This window comes from Larimichthys crocea, chromosome VII, assembly GCF_000972845.2.
Source record: "Larimichthys crocea isolate SSNF chromosome VII, L_crocea_2.0, whole genome shotgun sequence".
Lineage (NCBI taxonomy): Eukaryota > Metazoa > Chordata > Actinopteri > Sciaenidae > Larimichthys > Larimichthys crocea.
This window is the reverse complement of record NC_040017.1, coordinates 23360850-23386918: the sequence shown is the minus strand read 5'-3', so window position 1 is coordinate 23386918 and position 26069 is coordinate 23360850. Positions and strand designations below refer to the sequence as shown.

The following is a 26069-nucleotide window of genomic DNA, read 5'->3' as shown; positions in this document are numbered from 1 at the left end:
CACGGTGTTCTTGTTTGAACTCGAGCGCTGGGAGCTGCTGTTGTGGTAAGAGAAGGGTTTGGTACGAGGTGAACGCAGGTTTAATGGTGCTCAGCTTGCGGATATTTGTGCATTGGTCTCAGAAGAGTTTCCTGGACGGCAGCGCTGCTATAAATATCAGCATTGTGACGCTTACGTGATTTCAGGTTTTATTGTGTTTGGCAGATCAGATAAGTTTGTTTTTCGGGCATCAGTGCAGCTGCAGTTTGGTCTCTCTACTACCCAGCCTCTTTGAAAACCTTTAGTCGTCTCATTTGGCTTTGAACACTCACACGTGGACACAGTCATTATCAGAGCCCTTTTTAAAAGCTGACACTGACTGCTAATTAGCATTCAACTTAATATAATACACCTGCAGAGCTGCCTTTGTTAATGTGATTTAGTTACTTCAAAGTACTTTCATGTGGTGTCTTCATTTATTCTCCATGCCTCTGTCCCCATTAAATCCTGGATGAAGTGGAAAGTTAAGTCAAAAACCACACTAATGTCAAACAAGCATTTTGTTGCTCATTATTTTATTGTTATAGATCCATCATTATCTTTATATTCTAGAAAAGTAGCCAGTGGTAGAAGTGGAAGTTTTTAGACCAAAGGGTTAACCAAGGTAAATCTAAGGGGTCGTGAGATGATTAATGGGAAAGGAAAGAAGAAAAAGAACAATGCCCTGTTTTCAGTTTTTGGACTTGATGAGGAGACACAAGCTTATCATATGTCCATCCATCTGTTTTCTGCAAATGCTTATACTTATCGGCGTCGTGGTTGGCTCGAGCTGATCCCAGCTGGCATTGGGCGAGAGGTGCCAGTTCATCACAGGGTTGACACATAGCGACGTACAACCATTCACATTTACAAGTGTAAATATAGGCGATGTGCAATTTAGAGTCACTAATCAACCTCCCATGAGGCGACAGTGTTAACTACCATGCCGCCCCTTCTCATAGATGTTAAATGTAAGAATTTTAGTTAAAAACTGGGGGTGGCAGAGTCAACGAATTAACTGAGCTTAACTGAGCTAAGTAGCAGACAGCACCTACACTTACAGTTACTCTGGCACTACCCCTATTTGTCTGAAGTATGAGTTTGACAGGTGGCCAATTTTTATTACATATAACACTTTTTTTTAAATATAAAAAAGTAACCTGTAACTATAGCTGTCAAATAAATTAAGTACAGTACTTGAGTAAATGTCCTTGCTGAACCTTGAGGAAGAGGAGTTGTAGTTCTGCAAAGTGTGTAGCCGCTATGCATATTTTCTTTGTCTTCAGATTGATTGAATTCTGCTGGATACCAACCTGACTCCCTCCCATTGTTACGAGCACAATGTTTCCTGACTAATTGCGTTGGACTTCTGCTTTGATTACAATGACAATGTAAATCTTGGTGCTTGTTGAAAAGCATTCAGCTAAAACCATTCGGAGCTTTCGGCATGTAGAGTGATTTCCTGAGTTTCTGAAATCAAAGCAAACAAGTTCCCTTCGGTACGGCTCAATTGAAAACATGGTTGGAAACAACAGAGTTGATTATGCAGGCTGAGGAGGCAATGAGATGGAGGTGCTCCCATCAGCACTCCTGACATTATGTAGGGAGTTACTCCCCCTCTTCCTCCCCGCGTGTCTCTGCCTCTCCCGCTTCGGTGTGAGCTGTGAAAAGATGGGAAGTTTGAGCAGATGTAGCAGAATGTATCGTGAATTTGAATGTATTCCTGTAGGAAGCTTCATTTAACGCCCAATGTTGCATTTTTAATACTGACAGAAAACTGAGGAACCAGATGACAATGAAGTCATTCTGCTCGCTCTACAGAGCTCGTGATTAGCTGGGTAGGATTTTATTCTCACAGCAATTAGGATTCATGGACATTTAATAATAACATGTTAAAGGTCCAGAATATGGCAGAAACTAAATATAATATGCAGAAGTATATTTTCACTGGTGTATGAGGATCTAAAAAATAATAATTGTTTTGTGTTTGTTACAAACTAAACACTCCCACCAAATATATTTCAAACACTTACAGTTTAGTTGCTCTATTCATCAGACACGATGGAGCCACGATGTTCTGTGCACCTGTTTTCAGGCAGTTGATAAGAAATCTGTTAATAACGGTTAAAAATGTGTGATCTGTGTTTTAAAGTATGAGTTTGGAGATAGCAGTTACATTACTTTACATTTTTCTGACTATGCTTCTTTGTAAAACAACAACAGTCTAACCTAAGAACATAAGTTTTCTTTCAGACTCTTTTTTTTTTCTTCTTTTCAGCTCTTTCAACTTAAAATTGAATAGTTTACCGAGACTGGAACAAGTTCAATAAAAACAAAATGTACTGAATCATCAGCTGACAAAACCTTCAGTCAGATTTACATTCCACTCACATTCAGGATCTTACAGCTGTGGTTGCTGCTGTTGGAAACACTCTGAACCAGAGCTCTGAAGGCGACATGTGAGGCTGCTCCCATTGACCTCGGTAAACTTTAAGTATACGCGAGTAGAGACTGAATTCCAACCTCCGTCATGCTTTACATTGTTTTTATTATAAGCAGAAGAGCCGACCTTCACTTCACATTAGACACATAAAGACACACAGCAGGTTTTCATCATGTACATATGTGTATTTTAAACTACAACATGAACTTCTCAAACATGGCATGCTGGGAAGCCTGTAAATATGAAAATATAATAATATAATGATCATGTTTCTCTAGAAAAATTAAATGTGTGAGAACTCTCGGTGGTATGTTAATTCAACGCGTCATTTCAAGTCAAGGGTGAGAGCAAAACGTGTTTAAGTGGTCTGAAAATAAATCTAGAAATTAATAAAATTTTAGTAGATTAGTTAGATTAGTTTGATTAATGAGATACCGCTTGCTGCAGAAACATTTTGTTTTTTATCTTTATATTTTTTTATTATTTCTCTAGATCTGACTTCATCTGCAGGAGCAGCAACTCTTTTTGTTTTCTTCCTATTTTGTCTCATTACTTTCTCTTATTGGAAGTATAACCTGAGCTCTCCTCATCACAAAAAGACTATTAACTGCAAACTGCAGTGAACAATGTCCTCGTGCAGCAACAAAAAAAAAGAGAAACGTTTGACGCGAGGAATCATCGGGTGTGAAAATCAGATCTTCCCACTTTTGAAAAAGAGCTGAGGTGTAATCATGACCTTCCACCTGTGTGGAATTTCTAAAACTATTTCTTATAATACGTCTTCTTTTTGAAACATGGACAAATAATATTTCTTTGGCTCAGCTGGCAAGTTTGTTTGGAAACTGGCTCATGTCCATTGTTGTTTTTTGGGCACTTTCATGACTAAAATAATTAGGTTCATTACATTGTGCATTTGTTCTGAACTGGTGGCTGTACTCCAGGCTTTACACACTGGAGTGTTTTGAAGTTGAACTCGGATCTTTGAATAATTTAAAAGAGTTCCCATGCATGAATGGAATTAATATCTGGCCAAATTACTGCAGATTGGGTCATAAAAGAAAAGTCACAGAGATTCTATCTTATGAAATATGTACCTTTCTTTTTATTATTGGACTTTTTCTGTGTTTCATGTTTATTGGATAATACACTATAGCAGAATTCTAGTTGGATTGAAAACGTATCTGCTGCTTTTTAGATTTTAATCAACACAGTTGCCCTTTATTGGTTCCTGCAGCGAGCCAGGAGAGGAAATTTAACTCTTTCTCGGTTCTATCACCTAATTAAAGATTTAAAGCTGACTGATGTTGGAGTGCAGGCAAGCCTGATTTAATATAAACTGCTTTATAAATTCATTCTCAGCGACGCTGCTGTTTTTTGATGTATTGATTTGAAATTTTTGGAATCTCTCTGCGAAGATTTTCTTGCCTCCGAATCGATGGGAATGTAATTGGATAGAAGCTCTCCTGGCTCTAATTACAAGCTTGGATAGACGACTGGTGCTCTTAGAGATTCAGCGTAGACTCAGCATGAAAGAATTGCGCTGCGTGTTACCTTTAATGAATTATTTCAACTTTTCATACAGTATGTATTTACTCACAGCAGGTTGTTTTGTTTAGCCCTGCCTGTGCGAAGCAGCTCGTAGCTCGAGAATTGACCCAGCCTGAAGAGAAAAAGGAGGATTCATTGCTCTTTGCATTGTTATCTAAAATGTTCTCATTTTTCTCTTTTTGTTCTTACAGTTCATATCAACTTTTCTGCTGGCAGCTCAGGAAAAATCTCACAGGTAAGACAGTTAACACACATGATTCTGTATCAGTCTGACACCTTGACATATTGCTGGTTTCTTGAGAATACGTGTTAATCCTTAATCCATTTCCTGCTCACCTCACCTCTATTTAAAGTAATTACCCGACAGCTGAGATTAAAGACAAGTTTTTTTTTTAATGGATTGATTATTTACCTCCACATCGGCAGTTTAATTTGCTCCTCCATACAAAGCCATTTGCTCCTTCTCAAGTGCAAGATGATTTTCTTGCTGTTGCATTTTCTGCAGTTGCTGCTCGATAAATAATTAACATGTTCAGTTGCTCTACTTCTTCTTGGTGTGAGAAGATGTTGACAGTAAGCCTCCTGGCAGAGGTGCTTAGCATCACAGAAACAGGAAATTACTGTCTGGCCTTTAACTGATGTAAACCACTCCTTTCCCTGCAGTTTCCACCCTCTCGCTCTGTGACTTTTTCATTTTTTCTGACGTTATTGAAAATGATGAGGCAGAAATCGTCATCAGTAAACCTCCAGTGTAATCTAAGCTAAAAAAAACAAACAAAAAAAACAACTGAGTCTTTGAAGCAGACAAAGATATTAAAAGAAGTTTGCTTGAATCAGTTTTTCTTCCTGGAAATAATGTGTCACATTCTTCCTGTGTCCCCGTGACAAAGAATACTCAGTCGAAAAAGAGAGATTAGGGAGCTGCCTGTCAGAGTGATAAATCAAAGAATTAAATAGCATTTATTCAGGAGGAGAAACCCTTTTTCAGGGAATGAAAAGAGCAGCATTTTTGTAACAATGGAAATATAATAAGAAATAAAAGTCGTGTCTAATGTCCTGGAAAAAAAGACATTATCGAAACTGAAAAACTACTTTTGAGTTCCTTTTTATCTGAGCTGCTACAAAATGCAATACAAAATCTATTCTTAGACACATATGTCCACAGAAAAAACATCTTTTTCAGTTTTCTCATCCGTTCTTGACAGCGACATGTGGCTTCTAGTGCTTTTTAGAGCTTGTAGGGTGTTGTTGCCTGGTTACTACAGGACCACCGTGGTACATGTGGCGTTTGTTTTCTAATGCATTCCCAAAACATTAGAATTTTTTAATGTTGCTAACTTTTGGCAGGTGTTTCCCTCCAAAATGTGCTTTTACGCCTTGCATTAGACGTCTGTGGTATCCGATAATGTGTGCGTCCTGTGTGTTTCTCTCATGAAGCCCAACTGCAAGGTGGAAACCAGGTTGTTGCCCCCTTTTTAGATCTCCTGAGCTGAAGAACAACATTAACAAATTAGAAAGGAATACAAATTTTTAGGTCATGGTGGCGCTCCAGTTTAGTTATGGAAAGTCATGGAATTTACATGAGTGCAATGGCGAGAGGCCTGGCAGTCATTTATACAACACATACAGTAACACCTGCTTATAAATGAGTAGACTCTAAAGTAAGCACATTTGATTTATTCCTTCAAAAGTAAACCAGTGGCTGAATAAAACAATTAATTATTGATTTTTCCACAGAGGATTATTGACTTTCTAACAAAGTTGCAACGCTCTATATGAGGGACTTTTTGTCAATGTAGCTTAAAGCAGTTTTATAGGAACTAATCAAGAAGTATAAGATCACTTTAGGGCTTTGGGGCTTTAAAGGGAGATTTTTGTGTTTGAGGGACATTGGCCCTGAGCCGCAGCAAGATCAATCCTCTCAGACCGGACATTAGTGATAGCTGATTAAGATGGGCAGAGATAGGGAGGTGCAGGAGCGCACATAATATGAACAGCATGAATGTATTGAAGGCAGACAGAGAATCACATTTAAAAAGACAGCGGCAACATGATAGGCTAACAGTGCAGGTGTGTCTGTTTGCTATTGGATAGATGTGACAGCATGACGGACAGCCCTGGATAAAGATCGCAATTAGAGTGAGCGGAAGATGAATGAATGTCAGGATGGAAAGAGAAATTAACTACAGGCTTATGCAAAAAAATTTTATTTAACCCACAAAACATGATTTGGTTGATTTCTCTCCACTATACAGAGTTGTTCAGACACATTTGAGGGCTCTGAGTTAAACACAGGGTATGATACATGTTTGACTCATGGCACTTTCCAAATTAAACATGTCTAGACTGTAATCTTTATAATACTATTTAGAGAGACCCAATAATTCCCACCACGAGCAAGCACTTGGTGACACTGGCGAGGAAAAGCTTCCTCTAAAGAGGCAGAACCTGACCCAGAGAGAGATGTTGTAGTTAAATGTTGAAGATCATATTGCTGTTATAGGTTGTTCAATTTTGGATCCATATTTCCACAGTTTCACTGGTTTTAACCAATGACAGTGTAAAGAATGGACAGAGCCTGAGCGACGTCACCCATAGGTTTCCGAAGCGCTGTTTTGAAACTGAAAATATGTGAGGATCCAGCAGTCACGCTGTTAATTATGCGCAACTTCGAGCCTTAATATCATCTGAACTGGTGAGTAAAAAAAAAAAAATCACCGCTCTCACAGTTGTCATAGATGGGAAAATCAGCTATAGAGAGCAAAACCGTTGCCTGAACCAGGCTGTAAAACCAGCCTGTAAACGTGTTTATTTCTGCTGTGAAGTTGGGAATTTTAATACTGCTGCTTATGGAGACTGGCTCAGCTTTTAGCACCTCCACGTTGACTTCATTTCCCAGCACTGAAGGTTGACACTTGGTTTTAATATGAAAATCCAGTCAAGGTCACGCTCAGCTTCATTGTCAGTTTTACAATAATGTTAAAGAGTTGAAGAATTTAATCATTGGAAGAACCCATTAATAATCTTAACTACATGTAGACCTGAGAAAGTGTTAATGAACCTAAGACATTACAGTGCGCTCTGATGTAAACTGCATTTTACTCAGATTTTGATGAGAGTTTATGTCACATGATTTTTGTGCCAGTGGTCAGCACTGAAGAGCTGGCACTGAATAAGACAGCATTCCCCGTCTGACTTCAAACAGCTGGGCTCATCCCATCACGATTAAAATCTGGCTAAATCTGCAGGGGCTCCTGTCGTGTGTTTGTGTGATATGGGTAACACTGATCTCAGAATGCCAAGTAGCCACAGCCGTGTAGTAGAACAACATGTCTGGTGATAAATCAGTGTGATTCTGTGACCTGCGGTTTATTGTTTGCAGTGAAGGAAAAGATCATCAAAACAGCTTCAAAACTACACATGCTTTGATCAGTGTTGATGCATACAGTATGACACCGATACAAACGACTCATGATATGTAAAGCAGGAAACATAGCTGCAGCAGTAAACATTAAAGTGTAATTTTCAGTGGCTGTCTTTGAACACAGTTCGTGACTTGCATATGGAACAAGTTTTAGCATCCCCCTCCTCCTTTGAAGACAGCCTGAAGCCTCTGATGACTGGCATCAGCTTGAACTTAGAATGACTTGGAGAAGTTGGCAAAAGCAAACACAGGTACCATGATTACCCACCCGCTTCAGGGCTTCATAAACAGCCTAAAAAACTAGTATACTCAAAGTTTGCTAATGTAAGCAGAAGAGCCTTGATCTCATGCACTCAGAGGACATGGGCTTCAGAACAGTGTGAGGATGCATGAGTACCACACAGTGTGAGTAATGATTCACAAATTTCCTGCTGAGGGTGGTGAAAAGCCAATGAATGCCACCATCAGCTGATTTCACTGTCATAATGTGACAATTACAGCTACGTCTAGTGTTGTGTTTTAACATGAATCAAATGTCAACAGCAGCATGCCCACCTCTCCTCACCTGAGATGTTCCAAACAAAATAAACAAACTGCTGAAGTGGTTTTTCACATCTAACGTGTTGTTAAATTAATGAATGCATTATAATTGTGAAGCCTTGAAACCGTGATTTCTTTAATCATACCATCAAAGTCTAGACTCCTTGCATTCCTTGCATACACAAGGACATTGCAGGGTCCATGCTTCATTGTGAAAGGGGCATCTTCACCTTCAGGCAGTGTTACTGGATGTGGTGAAAAGGCAACGTGATGTCATGTGATGCACACATGAACACAACCAGTACAGCAGAGGTAATTGAAATGGCTGATCTTTGTGAGTCATCGAGTTCTTACGTGTGTTTTCCAAAGGCTAAATGGTAGCTCCGCAACGTTACATAATAAAAACATTTTGTCTGGTTCATCCTCCGGCTGTGCAAGGATGGACAAGGTGTGCTTCACAGACAGGAACATGTTAGTGTTATTTCCAGAATATACCAACATTAAAGAGAATAAGTCTGTAACCCAGATAGAAAACTCTTCTAATTTATTGCTGTGGCGTCTTGGCACAGTTCCTCTGTTCTTTGAAGGGTATAGATCTCTACCTCTGATCTCTAAGTAGGCTGCACTCAACCTTAAGTGCCATTCAGTTGTTCACATAACAAGCAGACTTCAAGTCATTATGTCTGATTGGACAACAGCCTCTTCTGTGTTGGTTGCCATGCTTTCTGCCAAACATCATTTTGCAAACATTTATGTTTCTAATCTGTCCTGCCTAAAAAAAAAAAAAAAAAGGAGCTTGCCTTCTTCTCCAGCATCTCCTCAACTTGTGTTGGGCTGTTTTGAGAAAACACATGAGAACATGTGTGAGACTCATGTGTGAATCATTGCTTCAACTCCTCTGCAGTGACCTTATCACAGCAGGGAAGGCAGATTCTTTTTTTGAGATTTAAAAACCTTCAAGAATGCTGCCAATGGGCACCTGAGGATCGCGCTGAAAGTGGACAAAAAAGTGTGAATATCAACAGTTGGCCACACTCACCTCCATCCATCTTTTTCTGGAACCGGATTATTAGTTCTTACAAATACCTGGAGGATTAGATGAGAGCAGTTTATTTCTCTCCTTTATGGTTTCTGTTTTTCTTTTATCTGAGAGAAAACAAGACGTGAAGGCGTGAAGACATGAAGATTTACACACGTTGAAGAAGACAAAAAAATCATGCAGTTTAATTTTAATTGGTATTTTGACTTTACTGATGACACAAACCACTCTCAATTTAAAAAGGTTTTTAAACAGCGTCTGTAACCTTGTTACCTTACGAAAATAGTTCCCAATAATTTGTTTCACTTTAATGAGTGCCTGCTAATTTGTTCCAGTGATCGTCAGATTTGAGTCCAGAGAGTTGATGTTTTCCTGTGTGACCTAACTCTCTTTTTCAAAGTGTAAAATCTGGTCACAAATGTCTATCCGTCATCTCACGTAGAGGCTTGGGATCATACTGTGACACTAAATAACTTACACAGCAGGACTTGACAGTAACGGTCGCCCCGTTGCCCAAGGTAACTAGATTTGGACCACTGTCAACAATTTTGTGCAGTCTGGTTGCCTCTGTTGGCAACAGCTTTTTCCTGTGGTTGAAAAAACAAAGCTCAATCCCTCTGTGTACGCTCTGAATAACTGAGAGTGCCCCCGTTGAACCGTTTTACTGTGTGAGAAATTGAAAAATTACGGCTGATAAATGCTGAATATTAACTTGACAACCAACATAGAATAACAGGAGAGTGGTATTGATTCTGAAATAAATGGGAATTAGAGAGAACTTCATCAAAGCTTTTGAGGTAATAAGACTGTTTTGGGACTGTGCAACATACACCTTTGAAAAACAAGTTCTCTGCTCTTCTGTCTCCATGTGTGACACAAATGCCAAGCTATAGATTGAGCCACGCTTGAAGGAGTTAAATATTCAGCCAATTGTAAAGTGTCCTGCTAATTATATTACCTTGCAAATGTGAAATTTAAATGCAGTGACATTAGTCTTTCACTCTCACTTTTACTCTGGAATATTGATGAAGCTAAGCCTTGTTCTTAATCAAATCCATTTTATATTTCCATTACTCAAAGGGAGAGAAACGAAATAAGGGCAATTAAAATGGTTTTCATTTAAAGTTGTTTTTATAAAATAATTCAGATAGCGCCTTACTTTAGTGCTCAATGCTGCCTACTTTACTGGGGACATGACAACAATGCTTGTTGCTATGGATACAATCAACACTTAAAATCCATGCTTTTGACATCTTATGCCAGTTAATTACATATTCGACTTACTGAACTTACCTTATATATAATTATCTGTCATCTGTTGTGGTCATGCACAGTAAAAATGAGTAACTGCAGCTGCAGCGATGTAGCCTAGCATTAGTTAACACCATGTATCAAACTCAGTGACTTTAGACTTTTAACATGTCGTTCCTCTAAATACTAGGGATGCAACTAATGATTATTTTCATTAGGAATTATTCTGTCAGTCATAAAATGCCAGATGGTGAAAAATGTTTCCCAGTCGTAAGGTGACGTCCTCCAAAGATATTCAGTTTACTCTCAGAGAGGACTAAAGACAACACTTATAAAAATAGTTTACTAATTTAATCATTGACTAATTAACTACTACTAACTAATTGATTAACTGTGCAGCTCTACAAAATACACACATTTCCCCCATATATTCATGACACTTTGATTTCATAGTTTAGAACAGTCTTCATAAAAAAGTGGAAAAGAAATTAGAGTTTGCATATTAATCAGATGAATGCAGCCACAATTAACACCTGCACTGTGTAGTTTTCCACACTGTGTAGAAGCTGGTCCATCCTTGATGTTATCAACGTTTGCGGTTGCCAAGTAGCTCTGTCTTTACTGATCATTATTCTATATAGGGAAGTTTACACCTCAGCAACCCTGGCCAACATCCCCCAAGATAGAGTTAACGTCAGCCAAACATAGCAGCCTGTCCTATTGGTAAATGATATTTGTCTTGTAACATTAAAAGTGAAAACATACTGCTTGAAAATAAAAACAAGTAAGCAGCTACAGTGTTATGTTCAAACAAGAAATAATGATCTGATCTGACATTTCTCCTTATTATTCTCACAACACTATCTAACTAACTTGCTCCAAGAAACAGTGCTGTTGTATTTCGTGTCTTATACAACTTTTATTGTTTCTTGTAACTCTTCACAAAAGACTAGGAAAGCTGTCAAATCTTCAAAAAATAGCAGGTTAATAACAGGTGATTATATCACGAAAAAGTAAAAAAAGGGGCGTCCAAGCAAATAAGGATGGGGCAAGGTTTAGCACTTAGCTGCATGAGCAACAGTAGTCAACAGTTTAAGTACAACAAGAAGTGTAGGCAATCCATTACGTCATTAAACTCATTAAAAAATCCAGAGAATCCAGAGAAATCTCTGCATGTAAGTGGCATGTAAGGTCGAAAGCTAGCATTGAATGTCATGACATTGCCCCTGCCTATAGGCAATAAAGGATATTACTACATGAGCTCAGGAACACTTCAAAAAATCATTTTCGGTAAACACAATTCATCACTCCATCTACAAATGTAAGTTAAGGCTCCACCGTGCAAAGCGAAAGCCATAAATCTACAGCATCCAGAAATGCTGCAGACTTCTCGGAGCTCGAGCTCATTTAGGATGAAGTGATGGAAAGTGGAAAAGTGTGCTGTGGTGTGACGAGTCCACATTTCAAATTGTCTTTGTCGTGTCCTCCAAACTTCAAAAGCCAGCATCTGGCTGGATGGGTTAGGGGAGAGGGGAGAGGGGAGAGGGGGGGTGTTAGTGGGTAACTTGCACATCTGTGAAGGCACCATTAATGCTGAAAGGTACATACAGGTTCTGGAGCAGCATATGCTGCCATCCAGGGAACGTCTTTTTCAGGGATGTCCCTGCTTATTTCAGCAAGACGCATTCTGCATGTCTTACAACACCATGGCTTCGTTGTGTGGATATTAGAATAACCTGATTCGAGTCCTGGTGCGTCATGAAGCCAGAATACAAACAACGGAGACTGCAGACTGTTGAGCAACTGAAGTCGTTTTAATTAGTTCCCAAACACTTACTGAGTGTTGTTTAAAGCCCCATCCCAACTTTTTGTACGTGTTGCGACCATGAACTTTTGTGTCTTTATGCCCTACAACAAGCGTTGTCTTCTAATTTCTAATTGAAGTCAACAAAATGGAGAAAAACTCTTTGAAGAAAACCTGACAAGAAAAGTCTGCTGATGTTCAGAGGCAGTAGATGTTTCAAGTCATTAAGTATACACATTAAGAGCTTTTGCTTGTGTGTGAAAAATGTCTATTGAATTCTGATGAATGAAATTTTAATTTGTCAGTTCTTTTAGCGCCTTGATGTGGAGGACAGACACAAAAGGCTTTTTGAAGTTTTAAACCGCTCGACAGATCTGAAAGCATCAGTAGTGAAGCTACTTACGCACAGTATCAAGAAATCGTTTTATCCCTTTATAATTAAAATAAATATAGAGTGAACACATGAAAAATGGAGATCCTGTATTTCAGGTGTTCAAAGTCCTTCTAGAAATCCTCCTTCTGTAAACATCACACATTTTTCTCCCACATGTCAAAATTCAGGAGACCCTGCAACCTTGAATCATTCTTTCCATCAGTGAACAGTGAGCTAATGTGACCTGACGGGTCACTCACATCAGTGGAGCGTCTGTGCCCTCGGGGACCGAGAGATGTAGCAGGGGGCTGGGACTCCACTGTGTATGTATGTGCAGAGTTTCCAAATCAAAGGCATGGATCAAAGGATTGTCTTTGCTGGTGTCCTTGATTACATAACAGTCACATTAATTGGGATGAGCATCATTCTCAAGGAGGTTACCAATGTGCACCTCAGCCGGGGAAGCCTTTGCCGCGGCGTTGCCGTTGTTCTGCGGTTAAACTACATGAGGCACAATCTCTCTGTCTGTCTGTGATCAAAAGCGCTCAAGGGATGGTGAAACTAACCCCTTCAGATGGACAGTGTAGACTCATAGCAATTCCTTTTTAACACCTATGGGTGTCTGATTCCCACTGCAAATGCCTGACAGCCTGCTGTCAGGTGGGATTAAGGAGAGCGTTACCTGTGTGCAGAAGCATTGAGGGCCAAAAGGAGCCGAGTTCTGTGAGCTGGGAATAATTCATCTCTCAGTAATGGTGAAAATGATGTTAGACCTGATCTGAGTTCACTCTACCCCAGAATATTAGATCGCTCACCAGAGAAAGATTTGTAGGCCACACAACTGCAGGAATATGCAAACCAAGAGTCAGGATTTCAGAAGGTGTTTCATTAGGAACAGTAAGTGAACTTATAAATCTGCCTTTTAAGATGAATGCATCATATAAAACACTGTATTACTATTATATTGATTTATTTAGTATATACTTACATTGCTTACAAGGACAATGATGGAAATAATTCCAGGACTTTTTTATTTTCCCAACAAAGTCTGACATATTTTATTTTTAAAAAATATGAGAATGTTTTTAATAAATCGAACCAAAACCACTTCTTGAACCAGTTTTATTGTTTTTTTCTTCCATTGACAACAGACTAAACGTGGATGATTTCAATCTCATCTGCAGAACAAGAAGTTTTCCATATAAAATATCACCCTAAACAATGAAGGAAAGCATACAGATAAGTCCATAATGCAGATATCTCAAGCGAGTGTGCAGATTTGAAAGAAATAAGGAGCCCAAAGGGTCGCATTGGTGGAGGCGTGTTGCTACAGGTACAAGTGAGAGAACCAAAGGAGGCTAAAAACAATGCACAGTTGTTTGCAGTACTGTAAGGCAGGGTTTATGTCTCGAGGTCTCGATCGCCAGGAAAACATAAATCAATACCAGTAACAAGTAAACTGCAGTACAAAGAATGTGCACAATGTAATTGATTGGCCAGAGCAGTGCCCTGCTGGATGCTGGTGTGCTACAGTACCTGTATGTAAAAGCTCGAGCCAGGTTCAACTTTTTTTTTTTTTTTTTTTTTTTTTTTTTCCAGATGGACCTCATGTTTTTTTTTTGTTGTTTTTTTGCCAGAGGCAGCTGCATTGGAACGTCCTCTGTGCCAAAATGGTGGTCTAATTGAAATAAATGAGGAGGATGCATTTTTCTGGAGTCAACACAGCCTGTATTACAACAACTCATTACAAAGAAACTCCTGAAATGCGGTGAACATTACAAACTGATGCATAACCGTGTGAGTGGGAGTATTAACAGTTCAGCTGGATTCACAGACTTCTCATTAAAGTGTGACCTCAAAACCTCCACACATTGGGTCTTAGTTAAAGTCGTGTAAGAGACACATGTGCGCCTTACATACGCGCACGCACGCACACTTGAACGCAATCAATATAATTGTTAACGTTTCAGCGACCACTTAATTCATCACACTGGAGGTCTTGATTTATTTTGTGTGACAGTGCAGTGATTTACTGTTTCCTCTTTGCCTGTGAGTTGAGTCGTGCTGGAGCAGACAGAGTGAAGAACTTTGCACCTGCCACTCTTCTGTCACAGCTACCACAACCACCCAGAGAAACTTCCACACTCTATATTGTGTTTCATGACTCGTCTCTCCTGATTACTTTCCCCTCTATATTAACCTGTTGTTACTGTATATACCGTATTTTTGCAAGTTGGAAAGATTTTCTACGAGTAATTATCTGATAACGAGTTGGGTTCTCGTGGCTTATGAGATGCATGTTTTCCTTGCGGTGCCTTCTCTCTTCAGCTGAGGAAATGATTTCAGAGGAGTACTGTGTGATAAGATGCGACAGAAACCTTTTGGGCATGACTAATGCTACCGTGTCCAATTAAGCTGATGTCTTGTACCCACTGAATTAAATCACCCTGATATGATCTTGTCTGCCTGTGCATATATTTGCCTCCAACTCTGATCACCTGAAAAAATAAAGAGAAGACAGAGAGCCTCTCATATGCATGAATCATCGCTGTGCATATCTTTATAATTGGTGAACTCTCTACTATTATTTCTACATCTGAAAGTGTGTCCGCTCGATGCATGTCAAAACGCTCGATTCAGGATTTGATACATAGGAAAGTTCGGGAGTGCAGGAAACAAACCTACAGGATATAAACGAGGTGTAGCTGCGGACAGGAAACCGCTCATGGGCTGGAATTTGACTAAATTTATAGTTTGTTCTCTATTATGAAAATTGCTAGTCCTCCAAATGTGCTGAGATAGCGGGTTACATCTAGGCTGGTTCACACAACTGCCACCAAACTACTGTGTTTCCCTGTAACCACTGCACCACACCCGCTGAGAGTGAATTTATGACTTAGTTAAGCTCTCTGAAGGCTGCAACAGCTTGCCAGTGAAATGATTGTTAGTCTAGAGGAAGTCATAAATCAAAACAGGGCCTCGGTTTGTCATTATCTATTAATACTCGAGCTGGAGCTCTGAAAAACAGCCAGAACTCTCACGTTCTCGCCTTTTCCCAAGACTGAAGGATTTCCTCTGAAAGATAGAGGTATAAGACAGCTCTTCAAAGTTTGCTCAGCTTTTGATTGATTTACTCATCCCTCCATGGTCTGCCGTGCGCACTGACAGGCTTTGGAGGTGGAACACTGTTGAACGCCTTAATTGAGCTGAATGTGCAGAGCTTAAATGCTGCAGGCACAAAACCACACAATTAGGAAGGACTAATGACGTGGGGTATCACCCATTATTTCTCCAAATAACCCACAGGGCTCTCCACATTTAGTATCACTGAGTCTTAATTAGTGATTAGGAAGAGGAAATGGAGTATTTAGCTGAAACTGAGCACTTTCGAAATTTTTTAAATCTTTTGTTGAAACAAAGCAGTGGTCGTGTGTATACTGTAGGTCACTATCTGAAGATGTGTTTGAACTTTATGTCTTTGGTGTTATTAAAAAGTTTCTCTCTCTCTTTTCAGAGCCAAGATGATATACATGTCATCCACAACAATCAGCTCGGTAAGTGTTATTATCAATATCACAGTCGTAGGAAAAATAAGAAAGTCAGACAATAAAAAGTATTGTGTTACATATGAGCCAATAAAATGCTTGAATGAAGTGTGCTGCATCAAGTATGCTTCATTAGGGCGGTTGCATGTAGGAAGGACCTTGAAATAGATTTTATAATTGCTCAGTACATAAATTAACATCCATTATCATTTATTGAACAATTTAATAATTACACAGTACAGAAAGCCCAATGATGTTGTTCCTGCAAAAACTATAATAGCTGCTGTATGAAATGAGAAAGGGCCAACCTACTTTCACTTTATATAAAATGGATTAAAATAATAGAACATAAAAAATATGATTAAAAACAGAAAGGCTTGCTTAATGTCAAGTGTTGGAAATAACCTTTTAAAAATTCTTCAGATGAAGTCATTTGTTCTTTGAGCATAGGCCAGATGAAATATAATACACTCTATGAATTTCTTTGTGCACACACCTGAAAGGTGTAATTCACCACACGCCTTACTGTATGTTGTCTTCAGTACTTCAAAACTTCAATACATGTAATTTCTTGGTGAAGGTATATTCCCCTGAGTGGTATGACACGCGGTGCACAGTTTTATAGACCTCATAATAATGTCTAGACCGTGTGTGAGTATGTGTGTTTGTTTCAGGTCTGTCTGTGTATATAAAGTGATTTTCACCATGTGAGAAGTTTACACTACCATTCAAAAGTTTGTGGTGACCTGTTATATTAATGTTTTTATTCCTTCCTGCAATAATGGATACTTTAACATAGATTTTTTTTTAAAACACAAAATAATGGAATAATTAAATGATCAAAACTTAAATTTAGTGTTGCATGAAGGTGAATAATAATAAAAAAACCTTCAGTTTTGAATTTTCCAGACTAGAAAAGCATAAGGGACCTTCAATTATTACTGCATATTTTGAGAACCCATTTAAATTTGGCTCTCTGTAGTATACTCACTGATTGGACTGAATGGATTTAAACTGTTTTCCAGTTTTTCTATTTTTTTAAGCATTGCTTGTTAAGGCATTATTGTTCATTTAGCACTGAAACAGTAATCTGTTCCTCTTTAAATTTGCACATATTTTAATACTAAGCTTTTCTGACTGGTGATTTGTTATATTCTTATTCAACTGCTGCTCAGAGGGATCCCTGTCTCTTTCTGCCCTTTCATCAGTCTGGTTAAAGCAACGTGCAGCGTTTTTGTTATTACTTTAATAGAGAACCCTTCATACACACATAGCAATCTACTGCAACCCATCTGTAAAGAGGACTTTCTACAGCCTAAAAGCAAGATTCAGAAACAGCCGAGCCATCTGACTGTGCTGAATCAAGCTTTTGTGGCAGGTGATCCAAACTTTATTATTAAAGAACCCAAAGTCTATTCACTTCTTCAATAAAGTGTTTTATTGACACCCCGTGTGTGCTGAATAATTACAGGCTGTAATTATATTGATTCATCTTTGTATTCATTCAGTGTCCGTGTTTAAAGCTGCTATTCACATTCAACTTGTTGGCTCTGTCATTGTTTGATATTTGAATGGCATTCAACTCTTACTCAGTGTTTGAAGAGAACTCTGCATGCTTAAAGGATTAAAACACATTATTGGCTGATATAATCATGAATAGCTACATCTTCAAATGAAAAATGTTGGACAGTGAATTTAAATATCAAATGCTATTAAATGAAAATGGTAAAGAGGCTTTTGTCTGATGCCTGTCTTGAAAATGTAATCTCCAGAAGGCTTCAGATTTTTTCATAAATCTACTGCCATCTCTTTATCGATTTGACAGCAACCAGAAATTTCATAAGTAGAGCAAATAAAAAGATCCCATGCATGCCTTTCATGCTTCAGGGGGCTCATACAATCACCATGTGAGAGCGATTTTCGGGAGCCTGCAGAGGAGTTTGGAGCCAGTTTTCTGGACCTCTGCCTGTTGTTCATTCAACTGGGTCACCACAGACGCAAAAGCACACAAAAGCAACTTCATAATGCTCTCATTTGGCACCTCAGCACAGACAGGAAATACAAAGAGACAGCTATCTGAAGAATGGAGCTTCGGTATCTGGCACCACCACAGTAATTCCCTCTGTCAGACCAGAAAAGCTACACTCTCCTGCAGAGAATATTGTTTGTAGGCAGGAATTCACATGATGAATAAAGGAAGTTGGACTTTCTATTGTTTTAACAATGTGGCAGAGATCAAAAGGTGTAACTGGATTTTTATTTGAAAGGAGACAGTGACTTTAGATGGTATCATCCGGGCAATATTTCTTACAGGGTGCCAAATATAAACCGAATGATGTCTCGTTTAAGTTTTTAAGCCGCTATGTGCACTCTGCTAATCTACATTATTGCATCTTTCGAGTCAACAAGTGTGCGAGTCCTCCGGGCACATTGTGCTGCACGTAGTGTTTTTTTTTTTAAAGAATGCAACGTGCTACATCTCAACAACACAGATAGCTGAAACCTTGAAGAACATCAGCTATAAAGAAATGCCTCAGGAGAAGACATCGTTCACACCAGCCACAATATGAAAAAAAGAAATAACTGCATTGTTAAAATGTATGGGCAAAAAAAAAAAAAGTATGTACTCCATCGGTGCCGAGGGCCACGAGACTCGAGTGAATGCAATACAGCCTCCCACAGCACAATCAACAAATCAGACACACTTGTACTGTTTTCCACATGCTTATATTGTTTGGGCTTTCCATTAAATCTCCATATTCGCATATTCCATTAAATCTGGTCTGGAAATATGTAAATATTATACTAAAAATACAAAATAACACTTCCTTCTCCTCCTTCTCCTTCTTTTTCTTCTCCAGACTCATATTATTAAGGAAAACAAGATAAAAATGATAAAGTAGAAGGATTCTGTTTTGTATGCGCAGGGTAACAGGAGAGGAGTCACAGTAATGAATAATAATGTGTGTGAACTTTTTTAATTAAACTTTTTAAATACAGAGGGGTACTCTCAGATCTAGCTCGAAGCTCCTGGTTTACATACATACATAGATACAAACTACATGGAAGTAATGTCACTGGACAAGATGTTCATGAATTGAGAATTGAATTGTCTTTTCAGGGAAACTCAGCTTATGTCTTATGTAATGTCTAAATGGGCTTTTTTTTTTAAAATCACGTTGGTTATTCAACATGACACTCAACTAAAATATAAACTCAACACTTTTGTCTTTAATGAGTTGAGGATCTAACACTGAAATTGGTTTGTACTCATTTCCCTCATAGGAATATCAGAATAAGTCAATCAGAGGCAGAGTAGAGCGGCTCATGACTTTACATTCCCAGGGCGTAGAAAATCAGTATCTATTGTGACCAGGCCTAGGTACACCTCTGTCATTGTCATGTTAATAAATCAGAATCTTGATATGCTACCTCTGAAGTGGATGGATTATCTTGGCGAGGCAGACATGCTCACTAAAACAGATTTTACTAAATTTGTCAGAGAAGTAGTCTTGGATATTTTACATAAACTCAGCAAAAATAAAAACTGCGGGTTTGCATTTGCCTTGGTTTACTATTAGGCAGATTTTATATTCTATAGCCAATCCAGTACTTTATTAAATTTAGGCAGTTCATCTTTTTCAGACAGTTTTGATCTTTTTCTATCAAGAAAGCAACGTCTTCCAAAAGGACACTGAGGAAATTGCATTACAAGTCATAAAATCCCACTTTCAAAAGTGTTTTGTGAGTCAGATTGTGTCTTCCTATACTAATGGGGAGACATTGATTTGTGGTATATGAATTAAAAAGGCCTAAATGGATAAAATGCTACATACTTTGTGCTTTCCAAGTGACTGCATCTCCACAGAAGTCACATGAACTTTCTTGTTTCAGCTGTGGAAAGAATTGGATCTGATGTCCTTACTTAAAAATAACCTCTAGGCTGAATCACATTATGGTCTACGTGTGCTACAATGGTGGAGAAATTGGTATTTCAGCCTCTGCTACTCTCTTTTATCCACAGTTTCTTTTGGTCACAGCCGGTGCATGTTTTTCTTGTTAATCTTTGTTGGAAAAAATTCAAATGTAGAAATAAACCCATGCTTTTTGACTTTAGGGGAATAGCAGTAAAACGAGAAGTTTATTGTTCGATGTTGTAGAAAAAGACCAAAAGTGTTTGGTTCTTTATCAGCAGGAGATAGAAAAATGTTCCAGCATACAGCAGATGCAAGATAGATTGCCAAAAGCTGTTATTTTTTTAGATGGATTTCACTTTTTAATGTATCTTGTTTGATTGTTGAGGGTATAGGGTATCACAAACAGTGAGCAGTAATGTTTGAGAGCAGAGAAGGTGTGCCAGACTTGAAATTAGATTAGTGCTATAATTACGCCCAGGAAAGCAGTGCGACTGTCCCCTTTGCACCTGTATTATATGTATGAAGTGGCTCACAGCCAGCTTCTCGAGAGAGCCGAGGATACTCTCTGTATCTTCAAGAAGGCACAATGTTAACAAGATGTTGTAGTCTCCCTGCGTAGCGACTATCATTCCCTGCATGTTTACTTTTCCTTCCTTTATTTCTCTCATCCTATCATGTTTCCTAGCGCCTGGCTGCATGCCAACTCTATTGTCCCTGCTTCTCTTTATTTATTATTCCAGGCACGGCTCCTGACTTTATTTTCCAAATTAAAAAAAAAATAAAAACACCGCACATTAATCTTCAAAAATGTCACTGACAGTACTGCCACATATTGCTGCATGCGATTAAAAAAAAAATAAAAATCATCATCTTTCAAAAAATAAAACTTCCGTTTTTCAGAAATATTTAGAAAGTTAATTTCAAGCGTTGTATCATCCATTTTCAAAATACTATTATGGATAATGAATGGGTTTCATAAGCAAAACCTGGAATCTGTTCTGCATTAATTGCCCTAGCTTCCTGAATTATTGATGCTAAGTGAGGTTTAAGGGTTGAGTTCAGCGCTCATTAGTCTTCAGCAGAGTTGTCCACGGAGTCATGAACCCTAGAGAACCTATAATGAGCGTGATTATCACAGGTTGGAGACGTTTTTCGTCCAACCTTTGCTTGTTGCGTCTGCTTGTATGATTGTTTTGGATCTATGTTATTGTGTTACTACTTGGAGCGAACGGTAATGAGCTAATTTTTACAGGAGAGTCAGTTTTCCCTCTGATGACTTTTCCCCTCGTGCATACTTCTGTTTCACACACACACACACACACACACACACACACACACACACACACACACACACACACTTCTTTTGCAGTCATAGTGCATCTTCCTCTCTCTCCCTCTCTCTCCATCGGTTTGGGCCCCTCTCTGCTGTTTTCCTCTCTGTTTTACAGAGAGATATTTATGACGCTGACCTTTTCAGCAGTAAGCTGAAAGTTAAATACACCATGCTCTCTATTGATCTTGTGCAAGGCAATTAAAAGTCTGTATTAATATGAGGTGGATGATAGAAAATCGTTTCACTTGCTGCATGACACATGGGCCTTTGCCACACCAGATGATTGCCTATAGGGAAGGTAAATTATTTTAATATGGCTAAATCAAACTCTCAACAGCCTAATAAGTTGGTTATATTGGATTTGAGCTTCAAGATTGAATATCACCGGATGTCTGTGGATTGGCTATTAAATCCTAGTGCTGTGTGGTGTGACGGTCATGCTTAGTTTGGTCTGGAAACTGCAAGCCAATTCTCTTCAGTGCAGTGTGTCTCTTGGATGCACCGTTTTGGGCACGAGGAATAGAGAGATGGAATTTTTAGGAGAAGAGAATGATTCTGGCCCATCGTGGAGTCCAATGATGTGAGTCATTGGAGTGGAGCAGGTTTTACCCCAGCACAATCAGCTGCTGGATGGGGAGTCAGGCCTGCCGACTATGGAAATGAGCTATTGACATCCTCTGTCCTCTCTGAATATGTGCTGGCGATGAAGAGCTCTGGATCTGTCATGACAGTGTCATTGTTCCCACAATAGCCTAATGGCCCCACTTTCAGAATCTTATCCCTCTATACTTTTGCAGACATTTGTCAATGGAATTACATTATTGATCTGTTTTCCATCCTTTTGCTCCAAAACTAGATTCAAAATCCTGCTCTCTTAGACTTATCCACACATTTGTCTGCGCCCCGTTGGTTGCCTTGCTGTGGATGTGTGTGTTTTTTTTAAACTGTGGACATGGATATACTCTGAATGTTCCTGTGACAGCTCTGGTGACTACACACACCTGCTCTGTGACACTGATGGAGATGACAGAGCTGCAGGAGTGCCTAGAGGTCAGTGTGCTCTCAGTTCCTCTGCCACTTGGCAATGTCTGCCATCCTGCTCTAAGGAAGTGTCACTATTGATTTGTGTCTATGAGGTGACAACACTGCAAGGCCAGGCCACTACGGGAGCACACAATCTACATTCGAGAGCAGATATTCACTACCCGCTCCTGTATGCAGGCATGCACCTTGAAATACAAATCCATTTTAATATATCATCCTTGTTATTTTTTAATCATTCTGATCGTTTACTCTCTTGAATTCAGAGAAGCTGAGCATACAGTACAAGACTCAAAGCCTTCACACTGAGTTTGCCATAGACCAGATGGTGATGGCCTTCAAACAATGGCTCCATGTATCGAGAAAAGCATCATATCACAGAGAGAAGGAGGGAAAATTCTCCTGTGCCTCATTTCGTCCAATATATTTCAGGGCTGATACAGTCTTTTTTTTATTTTTTTCTATGGAGTGGCCTCTGTGGAATACTGAATGACTGAGGCGAGATAAACGAACACTAGGCTCTTGCTTTCTAGTTCCATCAGCCTGGCAAAATAAAATCATCCATTTCGAGGTGACCGGGGTTTTGGCTTCATCTCCCCAGGAACCTTCAATCTCTTTTATTTGAGGCATATTATTATCAGCCAAGAGGCATCCTTGGATAATTTCACTTAACCGCAGAATAAAAGCATTTCGTGTTGTGTTTGGCACCAGTGTGCTGCTTCACAGGTTTGCTACTATTAAATAGATTAATTGATTGCATACCTTTGCCTCAGAGGAATGCTATTAATACAACTAGAGTTACAAGTGATGTCTCTAATTGCATTACCCCTGTGACAACTGTGAAAACAGACTGTTCAAGTAAACATACAGTTTACATGTCAAACATGCAGTCACCCTAACAACCATTGCAAACTCCCTAGCGAACAATTAGCAGCATTATTTTTGGATATACTCAAAAAGTAAAAATCAAATACGAAGGCAAATTTAATTTATGTAGCACTCTACAGCAGACATTAGAAAATGATTAACAGAAGAAAGGGATGAGAGAGAAACAAGACTACGAGTCTAGAGACAGTAGCGGCTCTGAGAGACTCCACTCAACCTGAATTAAATGCCGTAACATACTGCTGTGAAGAGGTATAATGTTTTCCATTTGCAACGTTTAAATTTAGTGTGTTAGGCACGCTAACATTTGCTAATTAACACTAAAGACATCTGAGTGTCTGTTAGAATTGAGCCATGAATCAAAGTATCGCACAAACTGACAGAGTTATTACAGTTCAAACCGCGCTTCATGTCTATACCAACAACAATCCATCCCGTTGCTCGCTTTAATAAAAAAAAACACAAGCATGTCACCGTGACGGAGTGGGGACCTTAGAGCCATGCCACCAAATCAAGAGAAAACCAAAGATAATAAGATTTGCACCATTTGGCTTCTCTACTTTGCAGCACACTGTCTATAGTCGATATATATAGGAGTAAATACAGCGAAACATGATGATGTCTGGTGTTCTGCCTGAGTTAAGCTGTTTCGCTGCAGCACCAGATCCTGTTTGAAATACCCCCTACTGGTCAAATGGCACAAAACAAAAACCTATTTACCCCGGCATCACTTAGGATTTCATAGTAACCGCCTTACACCACAGTTTCACACGGAAGTTACATCCAAAACACACGGCATGTTGTCTTGCTTCTCAGCCTGGAGGCATCTCCAGACGATCTGACCTATGCAGTAACAAAGTGGCATCTGTAGCACAATAGACGTTTTAAATCTTTGCCCTATTAAGTGCAGGTAGGTGTATTGATTGCACATTTGTAATCTGGCATGAGTGTCAAGAGACTGCACAAAGGTGATTTTTACCTGAAAGACAAAGGACACAGGAATGATAGAGGTGAAAGAAGAAGGCAGCTATTACAGGATTTTTCCTTTTCCTCTTTTCTCCCCGTTGTTTGATGATTAATCGAAACCCATTAGTGTGGAGCTGAGGCCAGTGAATTCAGTCTTAATTAGTTTCTTTTTTTAACCTTCATTCTCCTTTTCTTTGACATGGGGTACACTTTATCTACACAATGAGGGATTGGCAAACTGCTTATCTGATTCTGCTGTTAGTCTCATGCAGCTGGTGTTATTGCTGTACTGTGCAGTATCAAGAGGCTGGTACCTCACCTGGGGCTTTAAAATGCGCTGCTTTATGTGAAACCAGATGCGCACACACGTACCCTCACATAGTCATTCATTTAGCAAACGCAGCAGAAGGACATTTCGAGGTGGTGTAGTGGTATTCACTCGCTAAGCTCGGTTCTTGGTGGAGGTTAGATCTGTTGGGAGATGGACATGCTGAGATTTAGCAAGTAAATCCTCCCCCCCGCCTCAGCAGGGCTACAGGATCAATGGGATCTTTGTTATGAGCGGTGCAAAGGAGAGACACACCCACAGACACTTAATTAAAAATATCTGACACGGTTACTGTACTCTGACATAGTGTCTACCCCTGACCCCGTTGCTAATATCCGAACCCGAGGTGGGAATAGGTTCAAGTGGTGTAATTGAAGAGGAGGCAATCCATCTAATCCTGCTATTGTCAGCACTCGTCCTTGCCCTTCGTTCCTTGTATTGCTTTTGCCCAACTATTCCAATGGGAAGATTATAGACCTGTCAGCAGTGGCTGGTACTTATTTATGTTTTGAAAGACTAAAATGCTCTTAGTCAGCACATTTTGAAAAGCTTCATGGGAAAAAACTCCCTCTGGTATTGGTAATTTATGACATGGTATACCCTTTATTACTGTGCTCTGTACAAATACTTTAGCAGCTAATTAAAATGAAAGTGAGAATTATTTGGCTCAGGCCTGTTTTGTTTGTTTAAGCTCATATTGAGGGTAAAATATATGTACAAAAATCCCTGCGTGTCTCGTTACCGGTTCGTGTTTGAGCTGCTTTTCGTAGCAGCAAAACTCTGACATCTCCTCTGCTTTTCTTCTTCCTTCACACCTGGATACTGGCTCCCATCACTCTGCTCTAAATCCTTGAAAAGCCTTTTTGTTGTCACAGTCACTCCAGCCAGGTGCTGCAGACTTCATTTCGATGTGAGGGACAGCTTACAGGATTTAGTAGTTGTCAAATGTAATTGTACAGAGCCAAAGACAAAATGACAGATAGACTTTTTTTATTCCCTCCCCCCCTCTGGTCCTTTGGTCTGGTTTTGATTGTACTGGTCGTGAGAGCCACGGGGTTTATGTGGACTTGTTTGTGCAGCCAATGTCATTCTTCACCGAGTTGTGTCACTATAACTGCCCTGCAAGATGAAATGGAGCAAGTCGGGTCAATGACAAAGATACAGTATTTAAACCTGTTGTCAGCGTTGAAGGAGCCTGTCTTAGCAGTCTTTTAACTGACATTATGAAGCTAGTGGCTTCCCGTTAACCTTGGCCTTAATATGTTGCAACAATAGTGGAGAGTTTTACTGACAGTGCAGCTGTGTCGCTCAGAAGTGGACAGCTGGGCTGTTTGAACCTTTTTGGTGTTATGTTACCTCAGAGAAAGACTCCTCTGACTGCTAATCTTTTATTAAGTTACACAGTCTGTGCTGTGGCATTTGCATACTCTCTCCCCAAGCCAATTAAGCTCTTGATGTGCTGGTTGGGGACAAGACCAATAATGCAGATTAGACAAAAAAAAAAAAGCACCTCAGTTATTCCGACCATGGCTCTTATCTCACCTTGCACTCAGAAGGTCATCGATTCCAATGATCCTTTTTCACAGTCTCACGTCCTTGTCCTTTGTGTTCCCC

The 26069-nt window shown here is 39.3% G+C and overlaps 1 protein-coding gene across 1 annotated transcript in view; it reads left to right on the top strand.

The window, feature by feature from the left end:
- The window catches only part of b3glcta (beta 3-glucosyltransferase a), a 56558-nt gene that overhangs the window by 4529 nt on the left and 25960 nt on the right, over positions 1-26069 (top strand). The window contains exons 2-3 of the mRNA XM_010736355.3: positions 4201-4244; positions 15955-15994. Of these exons, the coding sequence (XP_010734657.2) occupies positions 4201-4244; positions 15955-15994 (84 nt within the window). The remainder of the gene's footprint in view (positions 1-4200; positions 4245-15954; positions 15995-26069) is intronic.